General features: G+C 39.4%; 3 protein-coding genes across 4 annotated transcripts; all 3 read right to left on the minus strand.

Moving 5' to 3' along the window:
• Nucleotides 1-378: 378 nt before the first annotated feature.
• Nucleotides 379-6,644, minus strand: LOC104445788 (sodium/hydrogen exchanger 6). Of its 2 annotated transcripts, none has more exons than XM_039313096.1 (22): nt 6,228-6,644; nt 6,095-6,146; nt 5,957-6,016; nt 5,825-5,849; nt 5,642-5,727; nt 5,446-5,557; nt 4,938-5,000; nt 4,809-4,828; nt 4,633-4,730; nt 4,511-4,539; nt 4,373-4,404; nt 4,241-4,288; nt 4,082-4,142; nt 3,907-4,004; nt 3,734-3,809; nt 3,589-3,608; nt 3,347-3,444; nt 3,157-3,266; nt 2,132-2,230; nt 1,653-1,774; nt 1,470-1,552; nt 379-910 (listed from the first exon to the last, which is right to left on the minus strand). In XM_039313096.1, the coding sequence occupies exons 1-22, from the start codon at nt 6,442-6,444 to the stop codon at nt 867-869; spliced, it is 1,653 nt and encodes a 550-aa protein (XP_039169030.1). In that variant the 5' UTR covers nt 6,445-6,644; the 3' UTR covers nt 379-866. The 2 variants fall into 2 exon arrangements, with proteins under 2 accessions (XP_039169030.1, XP_010058013.1); XM_010059711.3 differs by having other exon boundaries at nt 2,147-2,230; nt 6,228-6,642.
• A 909-nt stretch (nt 6,645-7,553) lies between these two features.
• Nucleotides 7,554-12,507, minus strand: LOC104445789 (ubiquitin carboxyl-terminal hydrolase 2). The gene is made up of 7 exons (XM_010059713.3): nt 12,360-12,507; nt 11,208-11,246; nt 10,579-10,625; nt 9,364-9,410; nt 9,139-9,241; nt 8,213-9,041; nt 7,554-7,984 (listed from the first exon to the last, which is right to left on the minus strand). The coding sequence occupies exons 2-6, from the start codon at nt 11,236-11,238 to the stop codon at nt 8,274-8,276; spliced, it is 996 nt and encodes a 331-aa protein (XP_010058015.1). The 5' UTR covers nt 11,239-11,246; nt 12,360-12,507; the 3' UTR covers nt 7,554-7,984; nt 8,213-8,273.
• Nucleotides 12,508-16,427: 3,920 nt separating this feature from the next.
• LOC104447697 lies at nt 16,428-19,160 on the minus strand. The gene is made up of 5 exons (XM_039314028.1): nt 19,047-19,160; nt 18,850-18,936; nt 18,019-18,177; nt 17,088-17,228; nt 16,428-16,817 (listed from the first exon to the last, which is right to left on the minus strand). Exons 1-5 carry the CDS (start codon nt 19,158-19,160, stop codon nt 16,428-16,430), a joined length of 891 nt encoding a protein of 296 aa, XP_039169962.1.
• Nucleotides 19,161-22,999: the final 3,839 nt, after the last annotated feature.

Raw genomic sequence — 22,999 nt, forward strand, 5'->3', positions numbered from 1 at the left:
TACGACAGACCAATTTTGAATAAAACATATTGTATCGATTTAAGTGACATGGAAATTATTTCAGATAAATGCATCATGATGCACTAATTTTAAATTTTTAATGAAATTAATCCAATAGATCTCCTTTTTTCCTTTCTATAGGGGGTTTTCAATGAAATTAATCCGATAGATTTCCTTTTTTCCTTTTTATAGAGGAAAAAGGGTCTTTTGAATTAGAATTTTAATTGTCAGTTGATAAAGAAAACTCAACACTAGCCGTAACACAAAGTAACTTTTTAGAAAGTAAAATAACCGTTAACTATCAGTTCATGAGTTTGAATACGAGGGACAAATTCATTTGAGGCGGATATATACCCCTCAACCAGGGGCAGCGCAAGCTACACTGGAACACCTCAGAACCAATTCCATATAACCAGCAGTAATCTTCACATCTTGATTGAGATCAAGACAACAATGATCAAGAACAGAGTCTAACCACCTGAACATACTACAGGTCACTCTTATCCATGAATTTTGATTGAGATCCAGGAAGTTTGACAAAGCCAGAAATGAAATATGCACAAAATGATCTGTAAATTGGAGAAGGCCTACAGTAATAGATTCTATATATGATAAACTAAACGCATAGCGATGAATTTGGTGGGAACATATAGATGTGTTTCGTCATCAGCTATAGAAGCTTTCCACGAAACATTAGATGCTTCTACATCTTGATGACCACAATTGTGTAAGTGGGCATGTGCTGGATGTTAGGAAGTCGCGGAGGTAACGGTAATAGTCACGTAGCTGCCGTTCATCCTTCCGGCCACTATGGGGTGAGTGGTACTGCGAATCTAATTATTCACAAGCTTTTGTTCCAACTCATATCAATGTTGGAAATCCCCTCTCCGTGAACTGGGCATGGGTTCATCTGCACCAGGATCCAAAAATAGCAGAGCATGTAACATGGTGATTTGCAGCTTTTTTGATATTCAATAATAAGAATGACCAAGAACTGCATGTATATCAGAACTTAGAAGAAAGATTTCCAGGAAAGATCTATCGTGTTGGACCACATGCTAGTACATACACGTCAGTTTGTTTTTGTAAATTATTATAGCTAAAATTACAAGATTTCCAGGAAAGATCTATCGTGTTGGGCCAAGTGTAATGGCCCCAGTTTAAACCAAAACTATATATCAGGACCATGGTGGCGTTCATTCATCATTTTAAGCTACCTATCTTTTGCTTGCCTGGTCCATACGTGTTAGACAAGCGACTGCTATATACATACTCCAAAAGAACAAACTGTATGTTACTGTATGTTAGTATGAAATGGAAGACCCCACCAGTGGGAGAACCAGTCCAAGGAAAGGCAACATATTCTCATATACCTAGGCAGTTCTCATTACCTCTTTTACTTCTCAGACCACTCAAGACAACGGAAAGTAAAAATAACAATCGAAGAGGACTTTGCCAAGCTAACTAACCGAAATCGTCATCTTCATCCCCATTTTGACTCGTAAAGAATGGAGTGAGATAATTTTTGTCCAGTGCTGTAAATGATGCAGCGCTGCAAAGAAAGAAGCGGACACATGATAAGCCCAACTAGCGAGCAAAACCAAAACTTCGCATGATAAAATGATGGAAGACAAGTTTCTCAACATTATTACCTCCTATGAAACTCTTTAAGCTTCATTTTGAATTTGTTCCCAGATGATGAATCCTCCTCTTCATCATAACTAGGGGCAACATAGCCATGGCTGTGGTTGACTTCTAAGTTCTGGAAATTATGCTGGAATAAAATCAGAATTAGCTGCAGGCTCACTGTGCTATGATAATAAGCATCAAAGGGCATCCAAAAGTATTGTATTGAGACCCATCCAGAAATGATCATTAAATTCTATCTATTGTCCTCTATAGTAGAGAATCAAGCAGAAATTCTCCACCGTAGCATCAAAATATAGAAAATGGGTCAAATGATAATTCCAAGTGAAACATTGAATTTGCGGTGCAAGTGTAAGTGACACTGTCCAACAGGCAACAAAAGCTCCAGAAAAATCCTCAAAGAGGATCTTTCCCTAAACTCCTAGTCAAATTTCAGATGCTGTCGCACTCCACAAATTGGTGATACTTGGCAGGAATCATTCACTTTTGCAGAACTTACTTCACCCAAAGGGCCATCATGGGCGTCACCAACAACTTGTAGGGCTTCCAGCATTGTACCGGTTGAACCTCCAATTAGTAAGACCTGTGTGGCATCTCAAATACTGAGAAATAAATGACAAAAACATGCAAACCAGAACCAGAAGCAGCATATCTTCTGTAGGATGTGTATATTACCCCACATAAATGGCTCGAAAAACTCCACATGATGTCCCGAGGTTAATTCTAATTTCAACTTTTCTAAATTTCAACAATGTCTAACTTAATTAAAACGTCAAACAAAGTAGAAAACAACAAGAAAAAGAGGCTTGTAAAATGTTGAGGAAAATCATGTTAAGACTAGATTGTTACATTCTAAAATAAAGAGTGCCACTTTTAATTTTTTCTGAAACTTATAAATTTACAATCAGTAGGATGAAACAAGAAACAGATTCACTAGCATAAGAATTTCAAAGCTCAGTCTACATATTCCTCTTCGCATAACTCTGTGAATGTCATTTGTCTCAATTACTGAAAAGGCGGAAAATGTTAACAGCTAACCAGAAGATTACAACTATTTCCAGAGGAAAGAAGTCCGCAAAAGGTTTTTTGACCAACCACTATATGTTTAAGATTAAAATTCCAAAGTCCAGACCAATCAATCATTTCAATAAGGTACACTGACAAATAGACCTGCAAGTATCTCTAAATTGCCCCAATTCCATTTTAAGGCAATCGGTGAACAGAGATTTTCTTGGAAAATTGCCTCAAGACCTAGACTAATTGGCACTCTTAGAAAGCTAGAGTCAAAGACGAAATATGGAGATGCAAAAAATTTGGGGAATTAATAAAAAGATGTCAGATAGAAACAACACACAAGCTTATATCTAGTATTTTTTTCCTACAGAAAATTTGAGCAATGAAATTTGACAGAATATGAGCTGATATGATCTGCTGTTTTTGAAAAAAAAAAAATGGAGAAAGATCATATTAAAATGGTCTGACTGTGAAGAAAACTATTATTTAGCTTACTGTTAGGACAACAATGGCAGTGGTTGCGGTGAATATAGTCTGTCCATGCCCTTCAGGGAGATCATGAACTGATTGTAGAGCAAGAGCAAAAGCCATGGCACCTCGGAGACCTAATTAAACATAAATTCAGACAGCTTCAGCAATTTCAAAAATTTAAAGGATGTGAATCATTAGCAGTTCATTTCCTTACCACTGTACCAAAGTGCTTTTTGATGTTTTGCAGGTATTTTACGAGTTGCAGGTCGAGCCAAATTGACTAGATAGGCACAAGAAAAGACATTTGCTGCCCTACAGGACATAATGCATAACCTGGTTAATTGCATGAAACATACAAACATTCAAGCATGCAAATTGTCATCATACACTTCAGAGAAGCGATGGGTTCTTTTCAAATAGATAGCCTAGAGTCACTGACATAAGATGAAGGTTTACCTTGCGATTACAATGAATAACTGGCGCAGTAAAGGATTGAGTTCAGGATAAACAATTGGAAACCAGCTTATTAGAAAAATGAACCAAGCAATACATATAGCAAAGTGGAAGCAAAGAACCAAATAACAAAAGTTAGGGTGGATACAATTGAGAAGCAGATAAACCCAACATGAGACCAACTGTGCTGCTCCATTGCAATATCAAATCCCATGTATATGAATCTGGAAATCACACAACCACTTAGTTTTGGCCCATCATTCGAAAAAATGATTGCACAGCAAGTTGGAAATTAGAAAGCTAAAAGTCAATGTTCCTTACACGAAAGTCTCCGCCAGTGATGATATCAAATGAAAAAATGCCGACACAAATCGCTGGGAATTTTCTGATAAGTTTGAATATGCGTAATGCTTCATGAGCTACAGTAAAGTAGCAATTCTGTCAAACTATCCTTTCCATCAGAATGGAAGAAACAATAGAGGTGCATGTCGCTTACAATGCCTGTGAACAATATCGAGACAATACCAGAAAGACCAAGTCCTTCTGCAAGCATGTACCTAAAAGAATATGGTTCTAAGTTAATTAACTAAATTGCATCCTTAGGTACATGGAAGCTGTTCATAAGACATGCAGCACGTGGCAAGTAGATACTTACGAGAAATATGGAAATAGAACAAAGAGGCAGCACTCGAGGTTCTGAAGACTGAATATAAAAAAAAGACAGATGAGAAGGATAGGAATACATCATAAATCATGTAAAAAATTAATAATAGGGAGGAATGCATACTTGTCAATATCTAAGCCTGCATACTTGAAGAGGTACTGACAATTAAGGCTTCACAATAAACTCAACTATTAGGGGTCACCACAAATACATTATTGACTATTGACATGTAACGAACAGATAATTGACACGAAAGGATATCAAAGCAGAGATGAAACCAACTCCAACTCCTGCACAGCCATGATTATTCTTATCAGACATAATTCCCCAAAAGAGAAAGTACAAAACAGGAGACTACTAAGACACGAGATTGTAAACATTACCTGCTGACATTGACCCCACAAAGGTCTCGAGAAACCTGACAATCACCATAAGGAAGTTCTCTGTAGATGGTGCATTTTGTCTCACTAAAGACATCGTCCTGCATCATGAGATATCGTATATTCAGTTGCCATACAATAAGAGGTCAAATGCTCAGAAAAATTACAAATATTGATACCTGTACAAAGAAATGGCCATCTAGCAATTTGGCACCGCACACCAAAAGAACATTTCAGCCAGTAAATTCGGCATTATTAAACAAGAGACGTTCTCAGAAAAGCACTAGAATGCAGCTGTTAAAACTCACTGCGTCATTCAACACCGATTCTCCGAAAACCAGGGCATATAGATTCACATCTGTTCCAAGCTCCTACAAAAATATTGCAGTTCGGAATAATGAGGACGGGGTTTCAAAAGGATTCGGAAAAGGTTAATTAAATTGGAAACTGGATCCTACTATGGAGTAATTCAAACATCAGACAGACTCATGTTTTTCTTAAAATTGTCAAATTGCACAACCTCTTGGAATCCATGGAGTAGAAGAGGTTTCTGTGTGACAACAAATTATCAACTTGTAATCAATATACTTCACTAAACGCATCATTTGTAGAAACCTTTGTAAATATTTCAGTGGAAATGCAGATGACACCTTGTGGAAACAATGACCAGATTAGCAACGGCCAAATTACCAATATCTAGATTATAGAATGATTAGCAACAGCCAAATTACCAATGTCCAGACTATAGAATGATTTACATAGGGTCACATTCATGTCAATACTTCTTAGCTGAATAACTGGAAGAGCACAAAGTACCTGAAATATGGACAAAACCGTAACAGGATCGGTTGCCGATATAAGAGCACCAAACATGAGGCACTCAACAAAAGGGAGTTTGTACATGAGAAACATCACTCCACCAAGATATCTGCAACAGGCGAAGGCCGAATATTTAACTGCTCAAAACATTGAGTAGGCAGTTATCTAAATGTGACCGTAAATAGCTACTCACACTAGAACTCCCGTAACAACAGAAGATATGAAAGTGCCAAGTATTGCGAATGTCACAATAGCTCCGAAATTTGAGAAAAAGGGTTTCTGCAAAATCACCATAACAATTGTTAGGAATGGATAATCGGCCGGCACATTACCCAACAGGTACATAATAGGAGATGAAAAGGCAGGGATTACTTACAGGAGCTAAGCTAAACCCTGACTGAGTAAGCACAAAGATCTTAAGGAAACAACAAGAAGAACAAAAGCAATGAGAAAGCAAGCAGAAAATTCGACAATTACAGGGCAGAAAATAAACGCATTTCCAGGATATAATATTATCGGAGGCAGCAAGAACAGGAAGAAGAATTCCTCGTGGAAGTTGAACCACGTCCTGCAACAAAATCCAAAGTGTCAGAATCCAGAAACCAAACGAGCAGGACATTATCACTGATCCGGTCGCGTGAGAAACCTGATGCTAGTCTCAGTGTCCGAAACATTCGCGAGCCCTCCGACGAGCAGACCTGCGAAATCCACGGCCTCATCACGAAAATGCCCTTGATCTCCAAGCAAAACAAGCGCGAATCGGGGCATCGAAATTTCACCTATCAAGAGAGAAGCGCTGGCCTCGGGGAGATAATAGAACTTGCGACGCCGCAGCACGTGGCCGAGCACGAAGGAGAGGACGAGCATCATGATCTGGAGGAGGATCCCGACGCCGGCGGCCTGCTGCTCCTTCCCGGTCTGGCCGCCGCCGGGGGGGCTAACGCCGCTGCTGTTGCCGCCGTGATCGGGCGCCGGAACCTGAAGCAGCTGCTCCATCGAGCTCCCTCCGAGGGCTTCCCCGCGAACCCTAGGCCGAGGCGGTTCCTGGGTTTCTCGAAAGCTCCGATCTTGACGCGAAACAACTTCGGTTTTCCACCGAAATTGCTGGTTCGTCTTCTTCTTCTTCCCCTCCTCCTCCTGCTTCTTCGCGTGCTTGCTTTTTGCCCACTTACTTAACTGCTCGGCGTTTTGTCAAAGGTATGCGCTTTAGACTTTTCAACTTCAGAATAGGACCTCTTCGTCTGGTTTGACCGGCATGATTTTAGATTTACCCACTTTAATTAGCTTTTTTTAATTATTTGATTTGGGTTAATAGTTTAATTTGGGTGTATGATTTGTTTATTGATTGAGACTTTATGGCAGGCCCTAGAATTTGGGGATTTATTTTAACAAGATCAAGAATTCTTTTGGTCTGATCTGATGTGGGGCCAGGTGATTTCTGATGATGCAAAGCCCCAGAAAGTTTCTTTTTTATTTTTTTATTTTTTGTAAAAAGGGGGGTGTTTTCTGTTTAAACAATGATATGAGGAGCAAAGTACATAAAGGAAGGTGAAGAAAAAATGTGGGCCTAGGTGGTAATGTGCAAATTCAAGCCACTTTCCGGAGGCTTCTAAGATTGCATTATGGAATTGATTTATAGTGACAAGAAAAAAATAACTCGATATTTTATAAAGTAGCCGAATTAAATATCCAGCCGGATCCGTTGTGTCGGTGTGTAAACCAGTTCTTTTTAAATTTTTTTTGGTCTTTATGCGACATTTTTCCCGGTCTTTATGGGACATTAAATTTCTCGGTCTTTATGGAACATATTTCTCGGTCTTTATGGGACATTAATTTTTTGTCTTTATGGGACATTTTCAGCGCTTATCAAAGAATGTGTGTTATCATTAAGAAAATAAAGAATTATACGATGTTTTGATAATTTTCTAAAAATCGTTTTCTCTTTTCAGCATAAGAGGCTAGCGAGCATTGGAGATTTAAGAAAGAGCCACTAGACACGGTGAACTCTTGAATTTGAATAATCAATCAATTAAAAGTGCTTCCATTATCAATAACAATTCATCTAAATATGTTTGCACATAATAAAAACGTTTTTCGCTCATTCATTTTTGTGAAAATATATTTTTCAAACTGTTCAATTTTCAGCGAAATAAACAAGTCCTTTTCAGTATCGCACTTGTCCTTGAAAAAGGATTACATCATTCCGGCACAGTAGTGTTTTCTCGGTTAGAGGTCTCCAGGCACTGGGCACTAGCATCCACAGATTTTCAGTCCCCACACAACACAAAACAAAATTGGTGTCCAAACCGAAGTCCATCATCGTGGCGCACTCATCGCATCATCATGGAAGTCTACTGCCACCGGCAGAGTCTCATACCGAATATGAAAGACACTAAAAACAACATCATCATCATCAACATCATCACCAATTCACCATCAGTTTGGTCAAGAAAGAGGGGCAATGACTTCGCAATCAGGCATGTTTCTTTCGGTACAGTTGGTGGCTCTCCCCCTCAGTGCATTTTACTACTTGTTCCTACACCATAAAATCCAAGCATCATCAATAATCCTTCAGAAATCATGCAGAGTCAAAAAAAAAGAAGAGAAAGACCTATAAACGTTCTCTCTTGCTGACAGAAAAATCTCAGCATGAAGAGTACAATCAGGACTAAGGGTCGACATTAAATTACTTAACCAAAATCTCCCCCTAATGGATATGCCCCAAAAGATATCAAGGACAGAAAAAAAAAAAAAAAAATCTCACCTTCAAAGAGTGCTTTTCGTCAGATTTTTTTGGAGCTACTGGTTACCACAGAGAGCTCCCATCACCTAGAGTTGCTTGCTTTCTGCTTGGCCTTCTCGATGAGCGGCTTTAGCTGCTTCTTCTCGGCAAGAAGCTTGAGGAAGTTGAAGAGGAAAGGAATGTAATTGTGTTTTCTACGGATATTCTCGGTTCTCCACTTCTTGAACTTTTCCTCCTCCATCAAAATCTTCTCAGTAGCGGCCTCGATAGCAGCATTTGTCTCTGACAGTGATTCATTGAGGGCATCATTATCCACCAGCCTCTCCGCCTGCAAAGCACCTATCTGCTGCAATATACGCTCCCTTTTCTTCTGCAACTCCTTAACTTCAGCAGTATATATTTCTCTCCTATTCTTGATGACTGCCAGCAGGTTGAACCTTATTTCACTTCTCGAATACCTCTCAATCCGTTCCTGGATTACCGGTTGCACCATCTGAAGCCAATCCATGTCACCGGGCCCACCAGGACATTGACCAAGGCTGATGGGTCCCTCCTTTAATCCATCAAGCTCATATAATACTCCATCGACAGGCAAATAACTTATGAAATGGTACACATCATCATCTTTAGTGGCACCCTTCTGTTCCTCCGGAACAAAAGGCTCAGGCCTTGCAAAACTATTATGGGCAGTACGGATAGCTTCACTGTTATTTATTGCCAGACCTTTCAGCTCAGGCGGAAAATTTCTCGAGAAATCCTTCAGGCTTGACAATTCAGGACCAATATCTATGTCTGGACAATTCATCAGGATAGACAGTATCGCTTGTGTTGCACATGCATTATTAATAACCTACAGAAGAAATCATAAAAGTTGGGAAGAATGAGAAGAAGTATGAAGCTATAAAACCATTAATGTCTAGCAGATTGAATTAACCACTAAAAATCACCTGACTGGCAAAAAATAAATTAGGGTTTGGATCCTTTATGACAACACGGTCATCCTTTTCCCCAGGGCGCCATTTGAAAAGGAAAATCAATCCATATACAGGCCTATCATGTTGAAGAACACAAACATGCTTAAGAGCTTCACCAGATATTAATGGATAAGCCTATGAATTCCTTCCAAAACAGGTAGATAATATTATGGAACTGAAGCATTGAAGAACATGAACCTGAGACTGTTCAATGAGTCAAGGTCCAAGGAATACAACTCCTCAACCTGCATAATGATAGCAAGACGCATATCACACATTCTTGTTTTCTATATGATGGTGATGTTGTTAAGAGGGTGCTCCAAAAGATCTAATCGCTGTGTGCAAGCTTCATTTCTCAAATTACAACTATATGTGACCTAAAAGACTCAATCCTGAGTTGACATAAAAAAGAGACGCACTGAACTTGAATCATGCTTAGAACCAAAAAAACAACTTTTAGGATAAAGTAGTAACACTGGTAACCAAGCAAGTGGACCAAAATGAATGACTTGGACTTAAACTGAACATAACATCACCTATGCATGGTATGGCTAATGCATTTAAGTTCTGACACTTTTACTCCTCGAGTTTATAGGTTATACATTGATAGATAACATTTCAGATTATTCATGAATTCCCTGTAGAATTTATAAAGAGGTCGAGTTTATTCTGCCTTTCCCCAGATTTTAGCAAATAAGAATTTCTTTTCTGCAAAAACTTTCATGGTGCTATCTTTTCCCTTGTAAGACAAATTGATAAGAGCGTGACACTTCTCAGTCTGTAAAATGATAGCCTACAACTTCTGCGTAAAGATAGATACTTCAAGCATTTCTGCTTTGATGGGAAACAGCAACAGCATTCACTCCTATTGTCCAAACTTTTAGACACCCTTCTGGGTAATGCGATTATAAGAATTAAGCAGAAGGTGTTTATGTTTTGCCTGTAATTACAGCTGATATTCTAAATCAAGATTCAGACCTTCCAGTCGAATGACCACTTAAACCCTTGTACTTTGCCAAGTGGCACCTATGAACATTTCAGAGAGAAAAATCTCTGCTGCCACCTTACTCCATTCTGAGCCCCAGAACAACCACCCTAAATTTTCAACGACACTTGTTCATCTATCTTCCTGTCCTTTAGCATAACCATACTAAAACCAAAAACTAGATCCAAGTAATCTGTAAATTCAACTTCTTCTATCAACCAGATTCATTCACTTATCGGACAGTGATCTCCTTTTCTAATGCCCCAGAATGAGCATACTACAAGATTGGACTGTATTATTGGCGATACCTAATCTAGGGGAGCATGCACAAATTTACCACCGAAGATGTCCAAGGCCAGCCACTTCGTTATCCACCATAGGCAGTGCCTATATGCCAATCTAAATAGTTCATGATCCAAGACAATTACCTGGACCCCTTTCACCTGCATCTGCTGTATAAGTTCAGTAAACACACCTGCAATGCAAGTAGACATTAGGCTGTTATTTAAAATGCATAAGGGACATATATTTGTGCATAAAGATGAATATGCAAACTCAAAATTATAGTTCTGGCGATGTGTGGAATGACAGCATTCTCAAGGCTCACGCCCAACTGCCCTTCACCTTTCTAGCAACAATTAGTGACATCTAAAATTACAAATATCCCCAATCAATTTATCATAACACTGCAGTCTGAATTCCTCTATTGTGATTCTAGTATTCCAAATAAAGTGAATGACATTTCAACTTTTAACTCAAAAGGTTCACACAGGCATAGCGGAATGTGGACACAAGATTCAATCCCATAAGCAAAGCCACTATCTCTATGCATTGGCACCAACACCTGCAAATACATGACCGATATCTAGACAAGTTCAAGTAAAAAAAATTCCCCGTGCTCAATATACTTACAATCACATGATAGATTCTGCAAAATAGAGGGCTTTCAAAGTTCAAGCTATGTATGTGAATCAATAAAAAAGCTTCCACAAGCCAAAACACTCCTTGTCGACGTCCTAAAACAATTAAAAAGCAAGATCTTAAATGGAAAACTTACCCGGGTCAGACTCAATTGTACACCAAGACATTGTGGAACCTGCAAAGAAAAGAACTGAACTTTTCAATGATTGTGGCCATACGGTTGTCCCGGCATGTGTTTTAAAAACTACAATCGGAAGAAATTTAGATCCAAATCACAACAAAGGATACAGAAAAACACAACAATGATGACGGAATGCGAGACACAGGTTTCAAAGTCCAATAAGCGAAAACAACACTAATCTCAACTGGGAAGCATCAACACTCCACCAACCAAACCAATTTTTCTTTTCCCAAAGAACCCACAACGCAAAAAAAAGTTTCAGCTTTGAATAAGGAAAGCCCAAAAGGGGTCATGCAGCAAGTTCCATTACACACAGAAAAGGAAGCGCAAAACCAGCCTGGCGGAGGCAGACCCTTGAATTTCTGCAAGTACCTGAAGTGTTTCGGTAATCAGATAAACACGACAACGATGGAATGCGAGACACGGGTTTCAAAGTTCAATAAGGGAACGCATCATTAATCTCAACCCGGAAGCGTACAACTCTCACAGAGAAAGAGAAAGCTTCAACACTTCACCAACTAAACCAATTTCTCTTTTCCCGAAAAACGCACAACCCAAAACGAAGTTTCAGCTTCAAGTAAGGAAAAAAGCCCAAAAGGGGTCATGCAAACAAGCTCCATAACACGCAGAACGGGAAGCACGAACCAGCCCCGCAGAGGCAGACCCTCGAAATTTCTGCAACTATCCGAAGTGTTTCGGTAATCAGATAAACACCCCAGTTGAAATCAATTAGAAAATAATCGGTCCCACCAAGCAGTCAACCCGGAAGCGCGAGACCCTCACAGAGAAAGCATCAACACTTCACCAACTAAACCAATTTCTCTTTTCCAGAAGAACCCACAACGCAAAAACGGAGTTTCAGCTTCCAATAAGGAAAAAAGCCCAAAAGGGGTCATGCAACAAGCTCCATTACAAGGCGCAAACCCAGCCCCGCGGAGGTAGAACCCAGAAATTATGCAAGTACCCGAAGCGTTTCGGTAATCAGATAAACACCCAGTTGCAATCGATTACGACACAATCGGTCCCACCAAGCAGTGCGCGCTAGCCGGAACTGAAGCGCAATCACGAACGCATGCTCAGTTGCCCAGAGAGAGAGAGAGAGAGGACCTGGTGCCGAACGGGAATGGCGAAGCGAGCTCGATGCGCGGAGGGGGAAGACGTGCAGAACCAGAACCCTTCGAGACGAGAGCGACTAGAGAGAGAGAGAGAGAGAGAGAGGGAGGAGGTCGTTCGTGCTATGGAAGGAGAAATTGCAGAAGGAAGGTGGACGGGTTGGTGTTTGATGGGCCGTAAGGCCCAATGGGCCCATGAGGCCCAATACATGGCCCACTTCCCTTCTCTAGGCCCAATCTGATGATGCAGAAGTGAAGCAGCATAGCTAAGGTTCAGTGTTGTCCATTGATGCTTGTGTGTGTATGCACGTGCGGAAGGTTTTCAGCGTGGTCACTGTCTCTGCAAATATTGGTGCAAGTCCAATGCCGGCGTGACGAGGGAGCAGCGTTAGGATTTGGGGCCTGTGACATCCATCGTGTGAACCAGCTTCCCCATATTCTTCCCAAGGTTTGCCTTGACATAGGTTTAGTCTTGTAGCTAACATATCGAGTCGCGTTCAGTATAGTCGCGACTGAATTGGAAAGGCGATCTATCATGAAGGGGGAAATGGTCAAAATAGTCCTAAAGCTATCGTAAGGATGTCGATTCAAATCTAAACTTATTAAATTTACCCGTTTAGTCCTAAAGTTTTATACAAAATTGTCTATTTAGTCAATAATCCAATGTGAAGTGAGGTGAGTCATACAGTTGCTAACTTTCGTTTTTAACGTTGAGGTGCATCAGAATTAAGCAAGGCAGCTTTCTAAAAGTCACTGTAAATGTCATAGCTTTGGAGATATTAGAGCCATTGAGCGAAGCTGCCGGGTCATAAGTGGCCCAATTGATCAATCACCAGACTTGCAGACTTTTCGATGAGAATTAAGTTGGACTTTTTAAGCTGCCAGATCGTACAAATCTCACGTGAGGCCCATATTTTCTTATGTTTCACATTCATGGAGACGCATGCGATAACTTTTTTCAATTATACCATATTGTCTTTCGAATCATATACTCAGTATTTCATGTTTTACAAGTAACATCACTAGATCATTCATTAATTAACCTTTAGCCAAGTGGGAGAATCTTAAAAGAATCATGTGTTAGAATAAAATGATCTTTCAATCACATGAACATGATACAAAATTAATAAATATAGCATGCCCGAATCAAACATAGTCATTATTGATCCGACGAGTAAGAATCTCAAGTGCCCTTTCAATAGCTTCTCTTCCCACTGATTGAGCTGTGGATATGTCGTGAAATGGTTCTTGATTCTGTTCATGATGGCTCTTTTCCTTTCGTTAATATTGCATTTTACCACCAAGTGGATTCGCGTGTTCTTGATTCATCCTAGCCCATGCCTTCCTACGCGGCGATGGCATTGTTAGAAGCACTCCAGGAGTTTTAGTGACACCCATAAGAAATTAATAAATATAGCGTGCTTGAATCAAAGGTAGTCATTATTGATCCGACGAGTAAGAATCTCAAGTGCCCTTTCAATAGCTTCTCTTCCCACTGATTGAGCTGTGGATATGTTGTGAAATGGTTCTTGATTCTGTTCACGATGACTCTTTTCCTTCGCTAATATTGAATTTTACCACCAGGTGGATTCGCGTGTTCTTATGGGTGTCACTAAAACTCTAGGAGTGCTTCCAACAATGCCATCGCCGCGTAGGCAGGCATGGGCTAGGATGGACCTTACAGCTTTACACGACATACTGCTTAAGACAGGTTATAAGGATGAAGAAGGTGCAGCAAACGAGGTGAGTTAGAGCTGCAGCATTTCTGTCATGTGACACTGGTATACAACCAATTAGCACACAGAACTTAGATTAAATCACACTGATTATCCACCACTTGCATGCTGATCTAGCCAACTACGGCGAACTAGCTTTGAGCTGATAATTGTTTATTGTATGTTCCAAGTAATGTGAAGTAAGAACGTCAAAAGAAAATTCGTGAGAGGCGGGAGTTCTTTGGTAACCTAGAAGTTCACAAGTATGTCTAACTGCGTGATTCTAGCTTTAATTTGTGGTATTTTCATCTTGTTTGTATGTTTTGCATTTCAATATCTGTTCCTGATGATTGTGCCCTCGTGGTGCTCTAACTGCTTATTACGACTTGATTGATTCCTGAACTTGAGAGAACGACTCAATGATGTGTTTAAGATCAAGTGAGAATGATTGAGGGGTTTTAACAAGTGTGTGAAGGAATTTCACAAAAGGAAAGAATTAATACATCTTGAGAAGAATGATAGAAATCTCAAAATAATTCAGTATCTCATGAATTCCTTTACCGTCTTCTCATCGTTTAAACTACCGCCGATTTAAATTTAAATCCATAAAATTTAGTGTAACCTACCAATCATCATTGTAAGCGTATTAATCAACGATTTCTGGTCAAAACTGGCCGAATAGACTAATTTGGCTAAGTTGAAAGGTTTAATATTGACTTAGCACGAGTACAGCAAGTTTAAAACTTCTTTGGTAATTTTCTCGTTAATTATATGATGTATTGAGTGAACTTCAGCGCATCGGGTGAAATCCATATGTTTTTCTTTTCTCCCTTCATCTTCCTCTTAAGATAGAGCATCAATTGGTCTCAGTAAAAAGATCGGAGGCAAATAATGAATCAGGAGACCATCGATTATTAAGTGCTATGAAATTCTTTTTTGCCATCCCCATTATAGAATTATTCGAATTTTTGGTCAAGCCGACCCCAACAGAGCCTCGGAGGAATAATTTGTTTTAACCAACAAAACGATTATAAATAAATTTTAGAGTGTGGTTAACTGATCTTTTACATTGCGTCGTCCAATTTGGCCTTACACGAATGGGTTTTAGCTTGAGGAGGGCTCATATGTTATGAGAAGTTTTAAAGTTTGTAGTTGGCATTATCTTGGATCTTATTCCATTATGGGCGTGGATGGTTGTGTTTTTTTTTTTTTCTATTTATGAACAAAATTTTTGTTTTTTCGTTCTCGGGAACAAAAAAAAGAACAAAAACGCGTTTGTTTGTATTTTTGTTCCAAACCTGTTTTTTTGTTCCCGAGAATACATTTGGAACGAAACAAAAAACAAAAGAATTCAATTTAATCCTCGATTTTCTTTTCATTGGATGAATGCAATATTTTTATTTTATTTATTAATTATTAATTTCTAAATATTAGGAAGAAAAAAAGTTCTTTGTATTGAATCTACATTGCATCTTCAAGTAACTTGAGAGGATATATTCAACAATCTTAGACTTCTTCGAATATCAAATACTTATAAGAAATCATTCAATTCAAATAGTTATTGAATTGAAAAAAAAAAAAACCTACCTAGATATCACTATTTGAATAAAGTTTTCCTAAAGATTGCATTTATCAACATAAATAATTCATCTTTGAATTAAACCTCATTAATTGAAAAAATATAGATAGAAACAAAAAAAAAAAATTGTTTCTTGTTTCTGAAACAATTTTTAAGAACATTTTACAAAAAAAAAAAAACAATTTTTAAGAACAAATTTTCTCACTCCTATCTTTTTCTTCTTTTCTTCTTCTTTTTTTCTTTGGCCTAGGTCTTCGGCCTTGGCCATGGCCGGCGACCCATCGAGGGTGGCGACCTTGCAAGAGCGTCGCCGACCCTCGGCAAGGCCGAGTGTCGCCGGCCCTAGTAAGGCTCAGCCTTGCCTTGGTTGGGCGAGCTTGCCCAGATTTGGCAAGGCTGAGCTCGCCTTGCAACTAGCGAGGCTGAGCTCGCCCTACAACTGGCGAGGCTCGGCCCCGCCGGGCCACCGCCAGGCGACTAGTGGTTGGGCGAGGCCGCTGGCCCTCGTTGGCCGGTCGCCGACCATGGCTGAGGTTGGCGACCGACCAAAAGAAGAAAAAGAAAAAAGAAAATAAAAATATTAAAAAATTAAAAGAAACAAAAAAGAACATAAATTTAGGTTTTTTTTTTTTCGGAACAAGTTTACCAAATTCGTTTTTCTGGTAAAAATTATTCTTCGGAACAAAAATAATTTTTTCTATTTCTATTCCCTAAAACAATTTTTGAACAAAAACACAAACAAGCGCACCTTATATATATCTGTGTGTTTTTAAACACAACGATCTCCACCGGGTCCCCCGAACAACACGTTGAAGCCATAGTCTTTGAAGCTGTTGTCGACGGTGGCGCCATAGCAAGCATTCGAAGTCACGACTATGTTTTGCGGTGTAGTAAGCTCGGGCGCTTTCCAAGTTTGCGAACTCTGATCAAAGTACTGAATTTGTCTCACGTAGCACGCACGAGAGTACGACTGGGACGGAAACTGTCCGCTTCCCATCGGCGGGAAGAGCCTGCCGCTCTCCACGGACGTTACTCCGCCGAACCACTGTATTCCGGCGCCGCCCGCAAAAGCAGGTAATAACTTGGCCGGCCAATAGCCTATTTTAGCGTCCACGCCGTTCTTCTCGTTTAGCAACCACCAATCCTTTGTGTTGTTATCCTGTTGTGAAGTCAAACGTCAGATAACTCTTTTCTGTGTTCTCGAACACTGACATTTCGGTCGTGGGTAGATGAATCGATCCACGCACGATGCGAATTCGGACTAAGTTGGTAGATAAACCCTTTGTTTCGATAACTTTTTCTTGTTTTCACAAACCTGTTCATAAAATAACATGTTCACCATTTTTCGTTGCTGGTGCAACTTTCATACTACATGGAATTTTTTTTTTTTATTACTATTACAGAGGTCCGAAGGAAAAGAGTTAGTTACCTGTTGAACAAAGAAACGGATCTCAAATTGTGCCCCACCAATAACAGAAGGATATGGGAGAACTTGTCCGAGAGCAATGGACTTATCGACTTGCACAAAGCCTGGACACTCCAAATTATAGCATCCCGACAGATCCTCATCCTGTTCTTTGAACTTGTGTTAGAATGATTGTCCATTTTGAACTAGTTTCATTTTTGCTCTTTAAACAATAGACTGAACAATGATTGGACAATAATCATGCATAACCACCCATGCCAAGTACCATAATCATACCGACCAAAAAAAAAAACCATAATCATGTATGCAAATGACATAATTCTAAGAGTAATCGATACTCATCAAACACCGAATTTGATAAATTTTCTTTTATCAAAGGCTGCATTCCAATGAATTTAACATTTTATAGATAGAAATCAAGAGTTATTACGCAAATACTGATGAAAGACATATTTCATATACAAGCCGTGCTATCAACTTACAATCAAATGTGAAATAACTATGAAGCCGTGAATCCGTATGAGATGGGAAATGGAATTTCAGGAGGTAGTTGGAACGGGGACAAAGAAAAAAACTTGAATGGGCAAAATAGAAACAGCAGGAAAGGGAGGGGGCGGGGGAATCCCTGAAATTTCCCTGTTATACATGTAGATTTCAGCAAAACCTGTAGCAAGTTAGAACTTACTCTCCAGGAAATAAAGAGATGACTCTGATTATCCCCGTATAGATTTGGTTGCACCTATCATGACAAAATTCATTAAATCTAATATTCTATAGCAAGAAACAATAAGAAGAATGCCGCAAATGGAAAAATAACGCACCCTAGATCAAATGAAATATTAATGTCACTATGAATATATTCTTTCATTTTCTTTATTCCCGTTCAAAAAGGAGAAGAAAGATGCTAATTAATTTATATATCGGGAAAACGTACCCTCCATCCAACTTGTATGTTTGTGAACTTATATTTCTCGGCGATCCAAATCTGAGCTCCACTTGATTGTTGATCTTCACACTTTGGAATGTAATGATTAATGAATGCTCTTGCTCCGCCAAAAGGAATACCCAGGCTGTTCAGCTCCAAATAAGCATACTTCAAAAATTGAGAATCAAGTCATCAGTAAATACAATCCTTTTGGCCATTATCGATTGGCATACAAAATTCACTACAATACGACACATTGGGTTTTTAATAATAAGTCATATAATTACAAGAGAGATCAAGATATGTCAAAAGTCATTGAAACGAGCTAAGTTGAATGCAAAAATACATGAAATAAATTGTATGATACAAGAGACAACAATTCATTATTAATTGAATTCCGTCATTAAAGGAAGAACTGACATGAAAACCTGCAGAATTTTGAGTCGAAGGATGATACATCAGTGGACTTGTCTGCTCAAGCGATTTGGCTCTCATCCGATGTTCCTTTGTCCTTCTGAGAATTGGAATGGTCCCATCAGGACAGCTATCCAAAACACGTGGTCTCTCAAGTTGGTTAACTTGTGCTTTCTGTCTGTGCTTTTTTTCGTCTAGTGAAAAGCTTGGTTTTGTCTGTCCATTCATGCAACAATTAGGGATTGAACCAGTACTACAGAAATAGTGGCAGAATTTCACAGAAAATTGCATAATTAGTACGCAAGACGGTGTCTCTGTCGTCGAATGGAGGAGGAGAAGCTAGCAAAGGCTGCTTTGTTCATATGTGTGCGATAGACTAGGATCGATTGTGCAATTATCTCCACACTTTCGCCGATAAATTAATACCTGAAGCTTATGATCTTTCAGTAAAGGGTGGTCGAATGCTGGTTGTTTATACATGTCGATACAATCGATGGTCTCTCCATAGATTGTCTACAATAGTTACAGACAACAAAGGTTAATACTTCAATACAAGGGACAAAGAATAATAGTATATGAACACAAGCGTGCACCGGGACAAAAGTCAAAATCAATCAAAATACCTTAAAGGTCTTAATAGGCCGCCTCTCTTGCTTCGAATATTGTTCTTCAGCATTGGAACCAACAAGAAGGGCAAACCATACAAATGCAAGAAAGGAAAATTTTCTCAACCCCATTGTCCGAGCCTTTGTGCGATATGATTTGCTAAAGGGCTCTTCATATATATTACAATTTGTATTCTCAGATGGAGAAAGAATGCTCTAGAATAAAGAGGTAGGTCATCTCTTTCCACTTTTCATGGAAAGTGAATGGATAACTTTAGTTATGACATTACTCAATTGCCGTTATTCTTATCCAATTCTTTCCATTAATGCAAAAATATCATTTTCTATAAGAAGAATAAAATCACGCAAATTTTCCATTCTAGTGACTGTTGTAAAAACAATCGGGTAATTTTGATAAGAACGATCTTTGAAGATTGACTACTCAATTAAGAACCAACATTCGGATATTCAAGAGCATTTGAAATACACCATAATGAAATACATATGTAATGAGTATTTGAAGTTCAAGATTATAAATTAGATTTGGCATTTGAATTATCCTTGGCGTATTGATTCTAGGGTAAGAGTAATGCTAAGATGACAGTACTGCTATGTTCCAAAAATAACCGTGCCGTTTGCATCCCCGTTTTCATAAGGAAACTGGATAACTAGCTTGTCCGGTTTATTTGATAAATTAAAATGTTAATTTGAACAACGTTCAAATCAAGTTACTGTTCCAATATTTGAACAATAATTCTGATCGGTTTTAGCTTACTTAAAAATTTATTAATCAATTTTTTTTCCTTTTTTTTTTCTCCGTCCCTTCTTCCTCCTCAACTATGAATTGGACAAGCTAAGTCGAGCATGGTCCTCCTTTCATTCAATCAGGTGCGACATAGCTTTCGTATTCCCTTTCGTTGTAAAAGCTCTCGTGGATTGTTTGGAAGCGAGAAAGGGGATGACTAGTTTTAATCAAAAGATAGAGGGAAAATCTCAAATAAGGACCCAAAGTGAGCCTACTTTCTCAAATAATGACTCGAAGTGATCGTTGTTCCAAATAAGGATCCGAAGTAGCTAACAGGTCTCAAATAAGGACCTGAACCCGCCAGTCGACCAAAATGTTCATCGGCCGGTGAGGGTGTGACATTTCCGGTGGCCGGAATATGGGCAATTTATAGATAGAAATTAATAAACCTTAAAAACAAAACCCCCCAAACTCTTCACCTTCTTCTTCTTCCGCTCTTCATCTTTTACATTCTGTCCCCTCTCATTTGGAGAACCCAAATTCTCTGTTGACGGAGCAAGATCCTTGTCTCCCTGAGTTCTAAAGGTACATGCCCTCCCTCCTTCCCTCCCTCCCTCCCTCCCTCCCTCTCTCTCTCTCTCTCATTTTGAACGAAACCGACCTTGGTTGAATGGGAGTGTGAATCAAAGTGTATGGCGAACCTAGGAAAAGATAATGAAGAATCGAGGCCCTCGTGCTATATACGAGTGTCTCAATAACAAAAATGTGGCTTTACTCAAGATTTGTTTTCTTCGTTGAAAAGAAACGAAGATAGAAAACAAAAGAAGAAGATGTGAAAAAACGAAGGTAGGGGTTTCTTGTTGTGTTTCAATTCATGTTCCATTAACAGAAAATTTCCGTGCTCCAAGCGAGAGAGGACAAAAACGAGAGAAGCTGAAGAGCGGAAGAAGAAAACGCGAGAACATAAAGAGTTTTTCTTTTTAGGTCAAAAGAACATGAAGAGTTTGGGGAGTTGGTTTTAGGGTTTGTTAATTTTTATCTATATTTTTTTTGGGACAAAATTGCCCATATTCCGGCCACCGGAAATATCACACTCTCGCCGATCAGTGAACATTTTGGCCGGCTGGCAAGTGCAGGTCCTTATTTGAGATTTGTTAGCCACTTCGAGTCCTTATTTGGGACAACGGCTACTTTGGATCCTTATTTGAGAAAATATGCTCATTTTGGGTCCTTATTTGAGATTTTCCTAAAGATAAATGTAATGTGAAAATTACTTTGATTAAATGAATAATTGGCTTAAATACTTATCCGATGTTGCAATTTGCGGTTGAATTACTTGTCGGGAGGTCTAGTTCGATTACACATCAGAATTATTTTTTTCCCTTTTTCCTTTGTTTTCTCTCTCTGACGAGTGAACTTTTTCTTTTCTCTTTGTTCTTGTTCTTTCCGCCGCTTTATGCTTCAACATTACTAATCTAGAGAAAGAAAAATGAAGATGGGCTAAGCTTTGGGCTTTTCAAAGGGGAATGGCTGGGCTGGGTACATTGTTACAAAGAGAAGGATGAAAGAAAAAAAAAAAAGAGAGCTGGACTTCGAAACTTAACTCCTCCATGATGTATTTTGGAATGCTCTAATCCCAAAGCTTTATACTGCTCTCCGAACACAACCTCTTGTATGAAATTTGTCATACATTCGATTGTCGAGAAGCATTTTGGTTTGCAAGAGTATATTCGACCGGTTGATTTTGTATTTGCTTCCCTGCCAACATATATCGTCCTTAATCCTTATTATGGGTTGCCTTCAATCGACTGATTCTATTATTAGTAAAATCATACTGATGTTGAAAGAGTGTTATGTGGGGATAATGCCCTGCTCAACTTGTGTTTCCTTTTTGTTGTTCGTGTTCTTAGAACATGAATATTTCAAAGATTTAACCGTGGAAATATGCTAAGAATCACGTCATAGAAAAATCAAATCACGTACTCAGCATTTCATGTTTTACAATGCATAACATAACATCCCTAGATCATTCATTTGTTAACCCATCATGTCTCCATCATTTTCGAGAGGAGGTGGATCATGGACTTGTGCGCTTTATACAAAACCTCTAGAGGCTTCACTTTCGGCGTCGAAAGGACCGTCCCTTCAGTCATGTCGATAGCCTCTTCTCCATCCCTTTTCCTCTCGAAGCACTGAATCAACGCCCCTAGCCCTAGTTCAATCACTATTCTTCTCAAATTTGCCCCGGGACAAGCTCTCCTTCCAGCATCAAAAGGAAGAAACTTGAAATTATCACTCTTCTCTTCGCTTTGATCACCTCTATTTCCAAACCTCTCTGGGATAAATTTTGTTGGTTCCTCCCAGAGCTTAGGGTCCCTATGGATGCTCCATAAGTTCACTAACAACATGGTGCCTCTGGGCACATGATACCCAAGAACAGTGCAATCACTTGAAGATTCATGCGGTACTAAAAGTGGGGTTGGTGGAAACAACCTCAATGTCTCAGTGACAATTGCTTGGAGGTAAATCAGATTAGGTAGGTCGTGTTCGGTGATGAGCGGTCTTGCTCGATGTTGGCCTTGATCTCATTTTGAGCTTTCTTCAATGTATCTGGATTGTTCATGAGAAGAGACATTGCCCATTCTAGGGCAGTCGATGCAGTCTCCATGCCAGCACCAAGTAATGTCTATATAAACATGGATTGTTCATGAGAAGAGACATTGCCCATTCTAGGGCACTCGATGTAGTCTCTGTAATATATTAGCCCCATGAGGAGTGAGTACGACTACTCAACAGTCAAAATTCTACTAAACTATATTACGTAAGTCTATTGCCACCCGATTCCACACAATCCAAACCAAAGCACACAACTGTAGTAATGGATATGCATCATTTCAGAAGAAATCATAAAAAAAGGGCATATAAAAACATAATGAGAATTTAGAAACTCAGTAAATCTCAATTCACTACCACCATCTTCCGGAAGAACCAGTGTTTGCATCCCTCCAGGCTCTCGCACCCTACCTGGCATCACGAGGACCTCCGGTTCCATATTTCAATCATCGGGCGTCTGGAGCGTGTTACGTCACAGCTCCAGGCATCTCGCATCCCATCTGGCATCATGAGGAACCTCCATGGCTCACCACGTATGATGTCCCCAAGCATCCGATACGTGTTACGTCACACTCCCAAGCATCCCGACACCCGAGGCACCTCCGGGCTCACC

The sequence above is a fragment of the Eucalyptus grandis genome, chromosome 5, assembly GCF_016545825.1.
Source record: "Eucalyptus grandis isolate ANBG69807.140 chromosome 5, ASM1654582v1, whole genome shotgun sequence".
NCBI classification, from domain to species: domain Eukaryota; kingdom Viridiplantae; phylum Streptophyta; class Magnoliopsida; order Myrtales; family Myrtaceae; genus Eucalyptus; species Eucalyptus grandis.

Excerpts from the sequence above, each read along its gene's own strand:
- LOC104445788 (XM_039313096.1), bottom strand. The coding sequence starts at position 6,444 with ATGGAGCAGCTGCTTCAGGTTCCGGCGCCCGATCACGGCGGCAACAGC. Across the intron at positions 5,850-5,956 it reads TTGCTGCCTCCGATAATATT|TCAGTCAGGGTTTAGCTTAG; the intron begins ATATCCTGGAAA and ends CTTTGTGCTTAC. Across the intron at positions 4,731-4,808 it reads ATGGCCATTTCTTTGTACAG|GACGATGTCTTTAGTGAGAC; the intron begins GTATCAATATTT and ends CTCATGATGCAG.
- LOC104445789 (XM_010059713.3), bottom strand. The coding sequence starts at position 11,238 with ATGTCTTGGTGTACAATTGAGTCTGACCCGG. Across the intron at positions 9,242-9,363 it reads GACTCATTGAACAGTCTCAG|GCCTGTATATGGATTGATTT; the intron begins GTTCATGTTCTT and ends TCAACATGATAG. Across the intron at positions 9,042-9,138 it reads ATTTATTTTTTGCCAGTCAG|GTTATTAATAATGCATGTGC; the intron begins GTGATTTTTAGT and ends TTTCTTCTGTAG.
- LOC104447697 (XM_039314028.1), bottom strand. The coding sequence starts at position 19,160 with ATGGGGTTGAGAAAATTTTCCTTTCTTGCATTTGTATGGTTTGCCCTT. Across the intron at positions 18,937-19,046 it reads GGCCTATTAAGACCTTTAAG|ACAATCTATGGAGAGACCAT; the intron begins GTATTTTGATTG and ends TAACTATTGTAG. Across the intron at positions 17,229-18,018 it reads ACATACAAGTTGGATGGAGG|GATGAGGATCTGTCGGGATG; the intron begins GTACGTTTTCCC and ends TTCAAAGAACAG.